Raw genomic sequence first — 14,622 nt, 5'->3', positions numbered from 1 at the left:
CAGGTGCAAGAGAAGCTTAAAAAAAAAAAAAAAACCCACTCTGTATGCCAGGCAATCATGAGCCCAACTGTAGATTTGGGATTTTATTCCTAAGGAAGAAGAGAAGACACATACAGAGGGATACACAGCAGTCTCTGCAACAGTATAAAAATATTCTTTGTTAACTTTCTAAACAAAAGATTATGGCTAACTTAAACTATTTTACATTCTCAGAGGTATTTTTGTCAACCATTCTTGATGTTTCTTTTCAAATACTTTTCTGATTTGGTATTGTTCAACTACAGTTCTAACTGAGGAAGATTTAAGTATTGGGAACTTAAAATTTTATTCTCAAAGTCCACCTCCTTCCATTGTTCCTTCCTCTATCTCAGCTCCAGTCACACCAATCTTAGTGCTTCCAGAGCACCAGCCCCCAACCTGCCTCTGGACCTTTGCACATGCTGTAGGCTCTGCCCAGAGATGATATAATGCATGGCTAATAGCTCTGTTCCGAGCCCAGCTGCCTGTGTGTATATCACAGTGCTGCTGCTTATAACTGCGTGCCCTTAGGTAAGTTAGATAACCTCTCTGCCTCAATTTCATCAACTGTAGAATGAGGACAATAATATTACTCACTTTAGGGTTCTTGTCATTATTAAAAGAGCTGATGAAAAAAGAATGCTCAGAGCCATGCCCTGCATGTAATGAGCTCTCAGTAGTAGCTAACTTGATTGAACATTTACTATATGCTAAGCGCCCTACAGAATTTCTCTCCCTTACTCTGCACTATAGTCCTGCAGGGTGGATTCCTCTCTTTTACTTACGTAAGGCACAGAGAGATTAAGTCAGTTGCCCAAGGTCTCACAGCTAGCAAGTGATGGAGCCTGGACTCAAATGACTTCTGGGAACATTCTCTCTCCACCACATCAGCACCAGAATTGAAGACGTGGTGGGTCTCCCCTGCAAGGCCACATGCTGCATTTTGCAGACTTCTAATGATAATCCTTTTGGAGACAGAGACAGGCCCATGTGACCTGGCAGGTCCCCTTGCAACCTTTGCCTCTTAGACTTGACCAGGGTAGACCCTGCCTTTTTAGGCTTCTGGAACCACTTCTTCTAGGACAGGAAGCAGTGTAGACTCTGCTGCCTCCCGGGTGTTTATTTCTTTGTGCCCAATGTTGCAGCCTTGCACAGAAGCTATGGCTTTCCCACTTCTGAAGCTGCAGCTTTCCTCCCTGGGCCATGTATATCCTGGGCCCTATCATCATCCCACCCCATTTGAGATCAGGTTCCCACCACAAAGGCCTCTGTGTCCCTAAGCCAAGTGGGGCACAACCAACAGCCTAGAGAGGAGAGGCACAGGCTGGCCTGCTGGTGTCCACCTTGCGTGTGACAAAGGACATTGACCTACGGAGCACCCTGCAGCTCAGAGCCAGCACTCCCAGGACCCGAGGGCCTCAGCCTCTGGTGGGTGTCAGAAAATGCCTTCAGAGAATAGATAAGATACAGATGCCAAGTGCAGTCGGCTGAAGGATAAACAGTCCCAAAGATACAAAGTCCTAATCCCCAGAACTTATAAATGTTATTTTATAGAGAAACAGAGTCTTTGCAGATGTGATTCAGTTAAGGATCTCGACATGGGGAGATTTTCTAAGTGGTCCCTAAATCTAGTCACAAGTGTCCTTATAAGAGAGATGAAGATTGAACATACCCAAAAGAGAAGGTGATGTGAAGACAGATGCAGGATTAGAGTGATGTAGCCACAAGCCAAGGGATGCTAGCAACCTCCCAAAGCGGGGAGAGGCAAGAAGTGGACTCTCCCCTAAGACCTCAGGGTGAAGAGGAGAGAGGCCCTGACAACACCTTGATTTTGGGACTTCTGGGCCTCCAGAACTGAGAGAAAATAAGTTTTTGCTGTTTTAAGGCACCAAGTTTGAGGCCATAGGAAACAAATATACCTAGCACATGGGCACAGACCCAGAAATGGGAAATGTCACTAGCTCCCCAGGTGATCTGGAGGCTCCCAAAGATGGACAACTTGCTGGAATATATAGAATGAGGCTCTAGGAGAACTGTGAATTCTCATACTGTTGCTCCCATCCTGTTGAAATTGTGAAAGACAGGAGCATGTTCATTGCTGACAGGAAAGATCCAGAGAGGAGATAGAGGTTGAAGTTATGGGACTGCAGGGAACTAAGTGATGGAGCCACAGCCCCAGGGAGAGGATGGGAGGGATGTTCTTCTCAGGGATGGGGAGGGAGGATGAAGGCTGGGGCTTGTGCTGTCCTTTGCAGGCAGGTGGAGCTTGGTATTGGCATAATACCAAGCTTTTGCTCACTCTACCTTGCCTGCTTGTACCTGAGCTCTTTGTATAGGCCCTTCAGGCCTCTAAATCACTTTCCTTGGAATGTGTGACATGAGAGCCACAAAAGGTTCCAAACTCAGTCACATGCACTATCATAGTCAGGCCATCACCAGCAGAAATCACCTCCTCACCAGGGCCCTCTGCCACCTGCCCAGTATCAGGCAATTTATATAATCGCCCATAAATAGGGCTGACTTTCATACTGGAAAAGACTCATCCTTTTGCTACAAAATGGCTTACTTTTCCCTAAAAGCATTGACCTTACCCATGATGCCTTTGTGTTGTGGCTCCCAAGCCATGTGTCTGTACATACGGGATGTTGGGAAGTTGTCCCCATGTAATCCCGCACCTGGAGCTTCCTCCCTGCCTGGCCACTTGTCTAGGATGGTGAAGGGGGTAGAATCAATGGTAGAAAGGGGAGGCTGTATCTCTACAGGCCAGTTAAATCCCACTGTACAGGGATATCAGTCCAGGTTCTGAGTCAGAGCCAATGGAGTGTGTCTGTGTGTTGGAAGACAGAAAGATAGATTGGATGGATGGACAGACAGATTGACACACACATGTGCTATTGGCTTTGTTTCTCGGGGGAGAACCCTGACTAATACATTTTTTATGTACACACACAGAGATTTAATTTAAGGAATTGGCTTATGTGATTTCGGATGCAGGCAAGTTCACAGTCAGCAGGGTAGGCCAGCAGGCTGGAGACCCAGGGAATTGCCCAGAGGTATTTGGCTGGTAGAATTCCCTTTTCTTTCAGTCCTTTTGTTCTCTTAATTCTTCCAACTTATTGGGTGAGGCCCACCCACATTATGGAGGGCAACCAACCCGCTTTACGCAAAGTCTACTGATTTAAATATCAATCTTATCTAAAAATATACCCTCACAGCAACATCCAAATAAGCTGTGGATGCTGTGACCTAGCCAAGTAGATCTCTAAAATTACCATCACAAGGTGTGTTTTTTAAATGTTTACACTCCCAGGATGATTCAAACACTGTCATGAATTTAAAGTACTCTTCAGACAATGCTTGATTCAGAACCAGCTGCCCAAGACAGAAGGATTTCATGATCGTTGGAAGACTGAAGGAGAATCCTGGTGAACGCTGAACCTACCTCTGTGATAAAAGATGAAACCACCAGACACCAGCTTTCCCAGCCTCGCCTGCAGCTTGCCCATGAACTAGGCCCAGCCAATCTGATGTACCAGCCCAATTCCTTCCAGTGTCTCCTGGGCCCTCACCCCTCTTAAAGCTCTTCCATGTCTGGCCTCTCTTTCTCCCCCTTAAACACAGTAATAGAATTCACCTTGACTGATTCCTGGTTTGAGTCATGATGCTCCCCAGGGGCCCCGGTTGCTCAGCACCCAGCAATGACATGGTCCCCTGGTAGCTCATCGGATAGGGAGAATCTCAGGCCCTGCCCCAGACCCTCTGAATCGGAATCTGCATTTTAACAAGATCCCAGGCAATTCAAATGCACATTAATATTTAAGAGGCACTCACCCTGAGCACTTCTATTGGCCCCTCCCACTCTGGGCAGGCCCCTCACCAGGGCGCAATCTGACCACACCCTGCACAGTAGGGCTGTTGCTATAGTAACCAGAGTGGCCACTTTGTGTCCCTTTGCCATCCTCCTGGCCTTGGTGCCCACAGATACAGTGAAATTACAATGATATTGCTATAGAAACCAGAACTGGATATTGTCTACTATCAATTTAGCTGCTTTTCTTGCATCTCTGGAATTAGGAGCTTCCTAAACCACAGTCAGACATCTAAATTTCTCTCTATCCTGAGAAACGCTATACAAATGGCAAAGATGAAAAGTCAAGGCCACACAGTGTTTACAGGAGAGTCTAAGCAACTGCAGAAGGTTTGCCTCTATTTGAAAAGGCAGGAACATCCCTCCATGGCACCCTGGGTAGCAAGGCCTTTTCCTCCATCTGGCAGAGAAAAAGTTGAGTGATGCTAAAGAGAGTCTTGGTGATGATGATCGTGACAACTGCCATTTATTGAGCACTTTCTTTTTTTTTTTTTTTGAGACAGAGCCTCAAGCTGTCCCCCTGGGTAGAGTGCCGTGGCATCACAGCTCATAGCAACCTCCAACTCCTGGGCTCAAGCGAGTCTCCTGCCTCTGCCTCCCAAGTAGCTGGGACCACAGGCGCCCGCCACAACGCCCGGCCATTTTTTGGTTGCAGCCATCATTGTTGTTTGGCAGGTCCGGGCTGGGGATTCGAACCCGCCACCTTAGGTGTACGTGGCTGGCGCCTTAGCCGGTTGAGCTATAGGCGCCGAGCCTGAGCACTTTCTTGATACCAAGCACCAGGCTGTAGACATTGGTCTATTCAGTTCTTGTAATAACCCTCTAGTATTTGTTCCCTACGGCTGCTGAAAAATATGACCACAAACATGGAAGCTTAAAGCAACACAAAATTATTTTCTTACATTTTTGGAGGCCAGAAGTCCAAAGTCAGTCTCACTGGGCTAACGTCAAGGTGAAGGCAGGGCTGGCTCCTTCCAGAGGCTCTGGGGAGAAGAATCCCTCTCCTTGCCTTTCCCCAGCTCCTGGAGGTGGCCTGCATGCCCTGGCTCTTGGCCCCTTCCTCTCATTACTCCAGCTTTTTCTTCTGTACATCCTCTACTTCCTCCTTTGGCCACTATGCCTCCCTCTTATAAGGACCCTTGTCATTGCATTTAGGGCCAATGTGGATGATTTGAGGTAATCTTTTCACGATTCTTAACCACACGTGCAAAGTCCATTTCGCCAGATAAGACAACATTCATTTGCAGGTTTCAGGGATTAGGATGTGGACATCTTTGAGGTGGGCCATTATTTAGCCAAACATACCCTCTGAAGTAAGTCCTGGTATTATCCCTATTTTCCTAATGAAAGAACGGAGGCATGACCTTGTTCAAGGTCACACAGCTAGAAGGTGGAACTGGAATCCATTCCTGGTTAGCCTCTCTCCAAAGCTGGTGCTCATAACCACTGAGCTGTACAGCCTCCAATGGCTTTGACCTCATCCTGTATTGTCACTAGTTTGAAGGAAATGAACCAAACCCCACCAGCTCCCTTAAGAGTCTGAGCTTCCATTCGAAGTCCCTCTCCTGAAGACTGAAACCTCATTAGGATTTCTTGGGGTAAGGACCCTTGGCTCAAGTGTCCTGTAGAAAGTCAAACCACAGGTGTGTTGGTTTCTTGGGGCTGCCTCAGACTAGGTGGCTCAAACCACAGAAATTTATTTTCTCCCACTGTTTGTGCTGGATACTGGAAGTCCTGGATCAAGCTGTGGGCAGGGTTGGAGTCCTCTGAGGCCTCTCCTCTTGCCTTGCAGATGGCCACCCTCTTGCTGCCTCTTCACGTGGTGGTCCTTTTGTGCACACTGACCTCTGTGTGTCCTCATCTTCTCTCCTTATGAGGCCCTGTTAGGTCGGGGCCAACCCTAATGGCCTCCTTTTGACTTAATTACCTCTTCAAAGGCTCTCTCTGCAATTGCAAGCACAGTTTGAGAACTGGGAGTTAGGCCTTAAACTCATGAATTGGGGGAACACAATTTGAGCTATAATGACAGGCACCCTCTCTGACCCCAGGAACAAGGCAGTGTCGCATCTGAGATGAAATCCAGAGCCTGTGGCTGCCCTTGCTCCACACTCCACATTCTTTACCACGTCTCCAACTCACCCTCAGTGCCCTGCTTCAGAGCTGGATCATTTCCTGAGGCTGCTGTGGCAAATTACCATAAACAAGGTGGCTTAAAACAAGGCACATTTATTCTCTTCCAGTTCCGGAGGTCAGAAGTCCAGAATCAGTTTCATTGGGCAGAAATCAAGGTGTGAGCAGGGCTTTACTCTCCTGGAGGCTCTGAATGGGTTTCTTGTCCTTGTCCAGCTTATGGAGCTGGACATCTCAGCTGGTGGCCCCTCCCCCATCTCTGAAGCCAGAAGCAGCACATCTGGCTTCGGTGTCACATTTTTCTTTATCCCTCTTACAAGAACCCATTTAGGGCCCACCTGGATAATCTTCCCTTGGTCGCAAAGTCTTTTGTGCCATCAACATTCATAGGCTCCAGGGAAAACACCCTGTCTTCTCCGGGGGCTATTCCTTAACCAATAGCAAGGGTCCTGTCTCCACTCCAGCTCTGGAGAGCTGAATAGGAGTTGATGCAGGTGAAAGCCCTTGGTGAGTTGTCAAGGTCTTCTCTACCACGGGGCCTTTGCACAGTCTGTTCCTGCTGCCTGTAAATGTCCTACATAGACATTTACAAATGGCCCAGTCCTTCACATGGTTGAGGTTTTATCACTTCCTCACACAGCTGTTTACTCTCGGTCCCAGTACCCTGGCACTGATCACCACTTGTCATTGCTTTATTCCTTGTTGATTTGTATCTTATCTGTCTCCCTCTTAGACTGTTGGCTCTGTGAGAATGGGGACCTGGTAAGTCCTGTTCTCTACCTTGTCCCCAGCCCCTGGAATCTGGGTGCTCTCTAAATGATCATTAGAGGAGTAAGTGGCATTAATAGGTGACATTTCATCAGTTATGATGACCATGGCCAGGTCTTAGGTTTTATCTTTTAAGACGTATGTACTTCTGGATATGCCTATGGCTCAGTATGCCCCCAATCCAACCAGGTACTCTTTGTGCGAGGGTCCTACCTTCTAATTTCCCCAATGCTTTGTGTCCTCATCTCTAGGACCTTCAAAGTCTTCTCCTCCTCTTCCCAGGGCCATAGCTGGACCCTTCCTAAGACCCTAGGCAGCTGGATTTTCCAGTAAAATCAGGCTGGGTATGGCTAACACCTGTAATCTTAATATTCTGAGAGGCAGAGGCAGGTGGATTGCTTGAGCCCAGGAGTTTTAGACTAGCCTGAGCAAGAGTGAAACCCTATCTCTACTGAAAATCAAAAATTGAGGCAAAAAGATCACTTGAGCCCAAGAGTTTGAGGTTGCTGTGAGCTATGATGCTATGGCACTCTACCAGGGGTGATAAAGTAAGACTTTGACTCAAGAAAACAAAAACAAACAAACAAAAGAATTAGAAAACCAAACAGACCAGTGGCAGTGAACTCTTTTCTACCATCTGATTTTGCCAATAAAGTTTTATTGGAACAGACATCCAGGTTCATTCACTGTGTATTGTCTCTGGCTGCTTTTTCACTACAACAGTAGAGTTAAGTAGTAGAACACATGGCCCACAAAGCCTGCCACACTTACTAGCTGGCCCTTTACAAAAAGGTTTGCTGACCATCTGATCCAAACCCACCCTGCTTTACAGATGAAGACTTTAATGGCCAAAACATTTATAGACCAGAATCCCACAGCTACTTTCTGGCGTATCCAGAACTGGAATTCAGTCCAGCAGACTCCCAAAGCAGGCTTGTCCTCATACCCTAAATCCCTTTTAGTACCCAAACTCCCAGCCAAATGCTTTTTTTTTTTTTTTAAAGAGAGACAGGGTCTCATTCTTTCACCTGACATGCAGCCTCAAACTTCTAGGCTCTATCCTCCTGCCTCAGCCTCCTGATTAGCTGTGACTATAGGCGTGAGCTATCACACATGGCAAAACCTTTGATCCTGGGTGGTCACCCTCATCACCAGCTCTCTTGTCACCATTTAGGAGAAAGGCCACACCTGTTAATGCACTCCATCTTCTATCTCAGTCAGGCCTCAACTGCCTTCCTGAGCTGACTTGCTGGCTCAACCCTGCAAGAAGGCCATCCAGGCTTTCTCTTCCCTTCAGAGCCTTTGGGCCCACCCCACACATCTCCCCTCACGCTGGTGATGAGTCCCATGACCACAGTCCTGCTTACACTGACATCTCCCTCTTCTGTTCTTCTCAAGACACCTAGTCAGGGGTTAACAAACCTGGCTTGCTCCAGAATTCCCAGGAGAGATTATTTAGAAGGCAGATGCCCATGCCCTGCCCCAAGACCTGTGAACCAAAATCACAGCCTTTGACATTTTAACAAGACTCTTACCTGATTCTGGTGTTCAACAAAGCCTAAGAACCATTTCACTAAACCGTGAGCCCCTCAAGCTTCTTCTAGCCTTTAATCACCATAAACAACTTCAGCATAAAATAGGCCGCCAGGGGAACATTGTTTTCTCAAAAAATATAGGAGGAGGATGCCATATTTTTCTCCTCAGCATCTTCTACCCTCTCCTTGGCACAAGGCCCTAGAATCCTTTCCCAGCTCCACTCCAAAGAAAATATCACAAATCATGCTCTTTTTCCCCCTCTGAGTAGACAAGATAAGATTTTTAAATGAGTTGCTGGCAAAGAATTCATGAGCTTATAAACTATTAAGGTCAGAGTGATGAAAAGAAGGCAATGTTGAAAAGAGAGAATAGGTACATAGAAAATTCCAGAAGAGGCTGGAATCCTGGGGTTCAAGGTTTCTCATTCTGGGGCTTGCCAGCTGCCTTGGTAAAGGTATTGTTTGGAAGGCAGCAGAGTCCCTTTCTGCTCCTCCTCAGTATTCACCAGGCGCTGGCTGGATGCCCTGGGCCTTGCTTGGCATCTAACATTAAAGGCAGCAGCCGAAGGGCAGTTCTATGTTGGAGACGCGGCCCCCTGGGGACTAGGGTTGTGGGCTGTGCTGTGGGGCCACTGAGCAAAGAAATGATGTAGGGGGCGGGGGAGGGGAACCTCTGAAACCAACCCAGAGGAGAGTTCTCTAAGCCTTTGGTCCTGGTTTCCAACCGTGTTGGAGACACAGTGACAAAAATAAGTCCTGCTCACCTGAGCCAAGTAGAATCCAATTCAATTTCAAGTCAGGGTGTGTTTATTGAGTGCCTGATTCAGTTTAGGTGATGGAGGGAATGAGAGAATGAGGGAGACAGGCTAAGCAGCAGGCGGATTCAGGCAGAAATTCCCTGGGAGTCTGCCTCCCCCTGAGAAGTCCATGGGTCCAGAAATTCAATTTTATCTGTTTCACCCAGTAAGAAATTGGTAAATCTTAGTCCGTGTCATGTACAAATATTTATTAAGTGCCCAAGTCTGCCAGGCACTATCCTGGGGCTACGACCAGAGCCATAAACAAAGCATTGAGTTCTGTATCCTGTGGACCTTAACGTCCTAACAGGGCACCTGCAGGGCCAGCAGGTGAGGTCCACAATGGAAGGGGTCCATGTGGCGTGGTCTTGCACTGTGGCTTGAAGATTAAGTGGGGTGTGGAGGTCTCAGAGACGGGAGGCTGAGCTGCATAAGCAGGACTAAATGAGGTGTGCCACCCAGGATCAATGACCACATCAGCGTCTCTGGGGCAACAGGTGCATGGCTCAGTAACAAGCTGCACGCTGGGAAGCTGGACCAGAGCGTGTCAGTATCTCCTGGGGGCACAGCTCTTAGGCTTTGCAGTGGGATAACTTGGATCTGACTGTCAGCTTTCATGCTTGCTAACCTTGTGATCCAGGGCATGAGAGTTAAGCTGGGTAAACCTTATTCTCTGATCTATAAAATGGGTATCATCCTGACTAGCCTGAAGGTTGGGCGGAAGCCTTCAGATGACATCATGAATGAAAGTAACAGAAACAAATGTAAAAGGCTGAGCTGTTGAATATTATTAACATCAGATAAATAGATCTGACTCTGGGCTTATTCTAGGAGAACTGGCCCCTGCCACTGAAAACTTTGTGGGAAGCTCATGACATCTGCATTCCCCAGAGGGGCTGCCAGCTTGTAACCCCACCTACTTGTACCCCTCTTTTCCATACCATAGCAGTTGTGCTGGACTGAACGGCAGCTGCGGGGCTGGGGTGGGCAACAGAGGTGCCCAGCACCCATTTGCACAATGCGGCCTCCCTCAGTTTTGAGCCCAGGGAACCTTACTTGCTTCGTTCACACCTGCTGAATGGTAGGAAACCTTTTGGATCTACATAGTGCGTTTCTCAAAGTGTGGTCCTTGGTCCACCTAACACATAATCCTAGGGGCTGCTTATTAAAATTATACTCTGGGACTTGACGCAGTCAGCATGTTTAGAGATAAGGCCAGGGAATCTGCATTCAACCTCTTCACACCCTCTGTCAGATAAGTCCCGACCCTCTCCTGATTAGAGTAGCAGATCTTTGAGCGCGGTCCCCAGACCAACTGCATCAGTATCAGTAACTGGTTAGAAATACAGATCTCCCGTGATCTGCAGAATCAGAAACTCTGGAGATGGGGCCCAGTAATCTGTATTTTAAGCCTTCTGGATAATTCATTAAACTCAAGTGGGGAGATTGGCAAACTACTAATGTCCAGTCCCACCCTATGCCAATTAAATCAGAATTTTTCAAAAACTCCCCCAGCAATCCTAATGTAAGGACAGAGTTTATATCACTGAATAGCAAGATGGCAGGATGTATTACACTTAGAAAGTTGTCGTGCAGTTGTGGGCATTGTCTTGGTTAATGCTTGTAGTAACATAAGGTGATTTCATTAGCAGGTGAGGAAACTGAGCTCTCAGAGTTTCAGGGGTGTGACGGAGGTCCCCAGAGCACAGCGTTGCTGGCTGCCACTGCCGGGCCCCTGCCCAGCCTGGCTCTCTGGGAAAGCTGACCGTCAACTTGGCCGTCTTTATGCTTTTTCCAGAAGGATGGCAGGAACCAGGCTGGGTGTGCAAAGGGGACGTTAAAGGACACCTGGGTTTGAGCCCCAAACGAAGGAGCCCCAGGAAGTAATAATATCAGAAGTTACTGGTTTTCCACCGCTCCAGCCCCTGTGCTTGGCGCTTTAAGTGAGTCATCACTGTGTGTTCACATGATCGCTGCGAGGAATATTCGCAGGATATTTACCCAAAATCTTTTCATAGTCACACTATCGTGGTGTTACAGATGAGGAAACTGAGGCCCAAAGATTCAAGAGAGCCTGTCCCGGGGTCACCGGTGAGGTCGGGATGTCTCCAGAGGCTCCCCCACGACTTCTGCGGGATTCCGAGGCATGGTCTCCAGGGAAAGTGGGGTGGGTGGATGGGTGGGGGTGGAGGGTCCACAAGCAGAGGGTGGGGCCGGGCCGGAAGCCCCGAGCGCCACCCTCACAGCACGACTCGCATCCCCCGCCCGCTGCAGGCCCTTCCTCGAGCTGCCGCCGCTGATGGAGTGGATCCGGGTGGCCGTGGCGCACGCCGGCCACCGCCGCAGCTTCTCCATGGACAGCGACGACGTCCGCCAGGCGGCCCGGCTGCTGCTGCCCGGCGTGGACTGCGAGCCGCGCCAGCTCAGGTAGGGGCCGGGGACGCGCCGGGGCGGGTGGGGCGGGCTCGGGGCTGCAGCCATCCACCGCTCCAATCAGAGCCTGCGGGCGGCAGGCGCCTGGCGCACCACGGTGGCGTCCCCTTGCTTTAAACGGCAGACGTGGGCTTAACCACGAGCAGGTCCCAGGAGTTCCAGGGATGAAAGCAGACGGCAGCCAGGCTCGGAGATTCTTAGATTACAGGATATGGGTGTGTCTGCGCCTGAGCTGTTCTCTGTTCATTTCCTTCCTTTTCTCATTCGCATTCTCTCCCCCTCTTCCCAGCCCTCCCCCCATCCCAGTAAAATACGTTTCCCGTAGTTTTCTAAGCAAACCTTGAACAATAAGATCTCTAGCTGGGCAAGAGAGCGCCTCTGCCCTATCACAAGCGGGAGAATGGAGTGCCCCCCCCCCCCCCGCATGTCGGGACGCCTGTGTCCAGGGCTCCCCTCCATCAAGGTGGGAAGTACTCAGGGGTCGTTCAGAAATGAAACAGCCCATTCACTCAAATGAGTCATAACCTGCCTCTACTTGCAAAAAGCGTGGAAACCAGCAGGGTGTGTGTATATGAGAAAATGCACTTTCCTGACACCAACCGCCACCCCAGCTGTTCTCCAGGTGTCATCGTCATCCTTTTCAAATCCCTCCCACCCTCCAGGTAGGAAACTGCCCTCCCTCCACAGTTCATCTGACTCAGTCCCAGCCAGGCTGCAGAGATTGCCGTCTTTCCAGGATCTGACTGGGGTTCTGCCGGGAAATAGAGGGCTTACTGTGTAGAACAGCCCACTGAAGGCCCAGAGCTGCCCTTTAGCCCAAGAACACACAGGGGCTGGTCAGAATCATGGCTGCTGGCATTTGTTGAATGTTTACTATATGCTGGGCACCATTCTAATTGAGCTCCATGGATTAATATCTAATATTCCCCACCCCTCCGAAGTGGGTGCTGTTAGAATGTTTGCTTCAAATATAAGGAAACTGGGGCACAGATAGGTTAAGTAACACACCCAAGGTCACAGGGCTAGTAAATGGTAGAGTCTGGGTATGAATTCAGGCAAACTAGAGACCTGGACTCAGGGTTCTAACCACTGAACTTGCTGCCTTCAGATTGCTGATTAGGCAGTTTCTGGCTGTGCCAGCAGGCCTTGTATCTTGTCACCTGGAATGACAGTAGATCCCAGGGAAAGAATAGGAACCGGCCATTTACTGAACGCCCACTCCATGCCAGTTATCAGTTGCAACAAGAGATTTGCGTTCATCACTTGTCTCCTTGAATCTCTGCAGCAGCCTGGTGAGGTGAGCCTCATCTTCCCATTTTACAGATTAGGAAGCCATTGGTGGGACTGCTTGTAGGTGGAGATGCCAGGGAAGAGATCCTTGTGGCTCCTACTCCATAGCCCAGCCTCTGCCCACTGGACTCTCCTGCCTCCTGTTTCCTAGGGGGGACTCCCTACCCGCAGGCTCACTAGCACCACTCCTGCTCACTGTCCCCAGCTCCAACCCGGGATGCCTTTGCAGCTCCTGCGCTCCTTGTTGCAGTAAGCCTGGGACTGCTGGGTGGTGGAGAAGGTAAGCTGTTTTCTTCATGCTGACTGACAAAGTGTTCCTTGTTTGCCAGACCCCGGGGAAACCCCACAGCTTCACAGTTCCCATCGCCGGGGTTCCACATCCCATCATGGTTAGTTAACTGGCTGGGCAACCTTGGGCAAGCTAGGTAACCTCCCTGGGCCTTGGTTTTCCCAGGAATAACATGAAACTTCTAATAGCAGCCCCCCTCAGAGACTGGTGTGAGCACAAAGTGGGGTTGTGAACATGAAGCATCTATACAAACAGTGCCCACAAGGAGGAGATAAAGGCCCGCAAAGTGGTTATTTTTAGCTAGAATCCCCAAGTCTCTACTATCCTTGGAGTAATAATGGAGCCTCCTACTTAGGTGTTGCTTTATAGCAATATGAATACTGTTATCCAGAAAAGTAGTGCTGCCCCATTTTACAGAGGAGGAAATCAAGATTCACCAAGATCAGGCAACTCTCCCAACATCACATAGAGCAGCAGTTCTCAGCCTGTGGGTCACCACCCACAGGAACTGTATTAAAGGGCCACAGCATTAGGAAGGTTGAGAACCACTGACATAAACAGTGAGAGTTGTAAGCCCGATCTCAAACCTGGATATGCACAGTGATTAGCATGTATATTTTTCTGGTCCCTGTTCCTAAATCTAGACGCACCCTCCCAAAGAATGCTAATAACCATCCTTTTCAGAAGCCCATAGACTGAAGGTGAGCCTTGGGGACCACTGTCTAGCTCTGCGCCCTTCCTCTAGCACAGAGATTTTCCTGCATGGTCTGGTGACCCCGTGTGTGTCATTCTGACAGTCACACCAAGGATTTCAGTTTCAGCATCTGTCCAATTTGAAGCCTCTGCCCCGGCATTCGGGATATGAACGTGATGTGTCCGTAGGCCAGACACACAGGGGAGCAGAGGGAGTCAGTTGCACTTGAGTCTTTGGGCTATTTTAGTCACTTGCCTCTTTATTCTCAATTCATTTGTCTCCTGAATGATGGTTTGTGTAGAGAAAATATACTAATTGATTGTTCCAGCTAAATGTTCATCAAATTTGGAAGTCATCTTCAAAGAGGAACCTAAAATAGAATATGCAGTTAGCTTTCCTAAATAATAAGTATAAAACTTACAAGTTCCAGTAACTAGGAAAAGCTCAGTACGTGAAAGGATAAACGAGGTCTTTTAAAACAAGTACTTATTTCCAGTCTAATCAACAGATAGACACATCTGTACATCATTTCCCAATCTCATTTAATGTGATATGAAGTAGGAATTACTGCCTCCATTTTGTAGGTAACAGGATCAAAGAAGTTTGGTTGGTTCAGACATCCAAATAAGGTAACAGGATCAAAGAAGTTTGGTTGGTTCAGACATCCAACAAATAGACAACAGGGACCTTACACCAACAGTTACACGTAGCTGTCTCTGAAATGTGCAAGGCAAGCTTTATCATCCCATTTTACAGATGAGAAGGCTGAGGCTCACTGAGGTTGTGGGACATGTCCAAGG

At 48.5% G+C, this 14,622-nt stretch overlaps 1 protein-coding gene across 3 annotated transcripts in view; it reads left to right on the top strand.

The window, feature by feature from the left end:
- BTBD11 (BTB domain containing 11) overlaps window positions 1-14,622 on the top strand; it is a 279,952-nt gene that overhangs the window by 208,635 nt on the left and 56,695 nt on the right. For 2 of the 3 annotated variants that reach the window (XM_023509452.1, XM_003783273.2), the window contains exon 4: window positions 11,391-11,543. In XM_023509452.1, coding sequence (XP_023365220.1) covers window positions 11,391-11,543 — 153 coding nt within the window. Of the gene's footprint in view, window positions 1-11,156; window positions 11,261-11,390; window positions 11,544-14,622 lie in introns of those variants that run through there. The other variant, XM_012814197.1, reaches the window with a different exon arrangement.

The sequence above is a fragment of the Otolemur garnettii genome, unplaced genomic scaffold (assembly GCF_000181295.1).
Source record: "Otolemur garnettii isolate 467f Iridium unplaced genomic scaffold, OtoGar3 scaffold00007, whole genome shotgun sequence".
Taxonomy (NCBI): Eukaryota; Metazoa; Chordata; class Mammalia; order Primates; family Galagidae; genus Otolemur; species Otolemur garnettii.
Note: the sequence above shows the minus strand (reverse complement) of the source record. Positions and strands in the feature narration are given on the sequence as shown.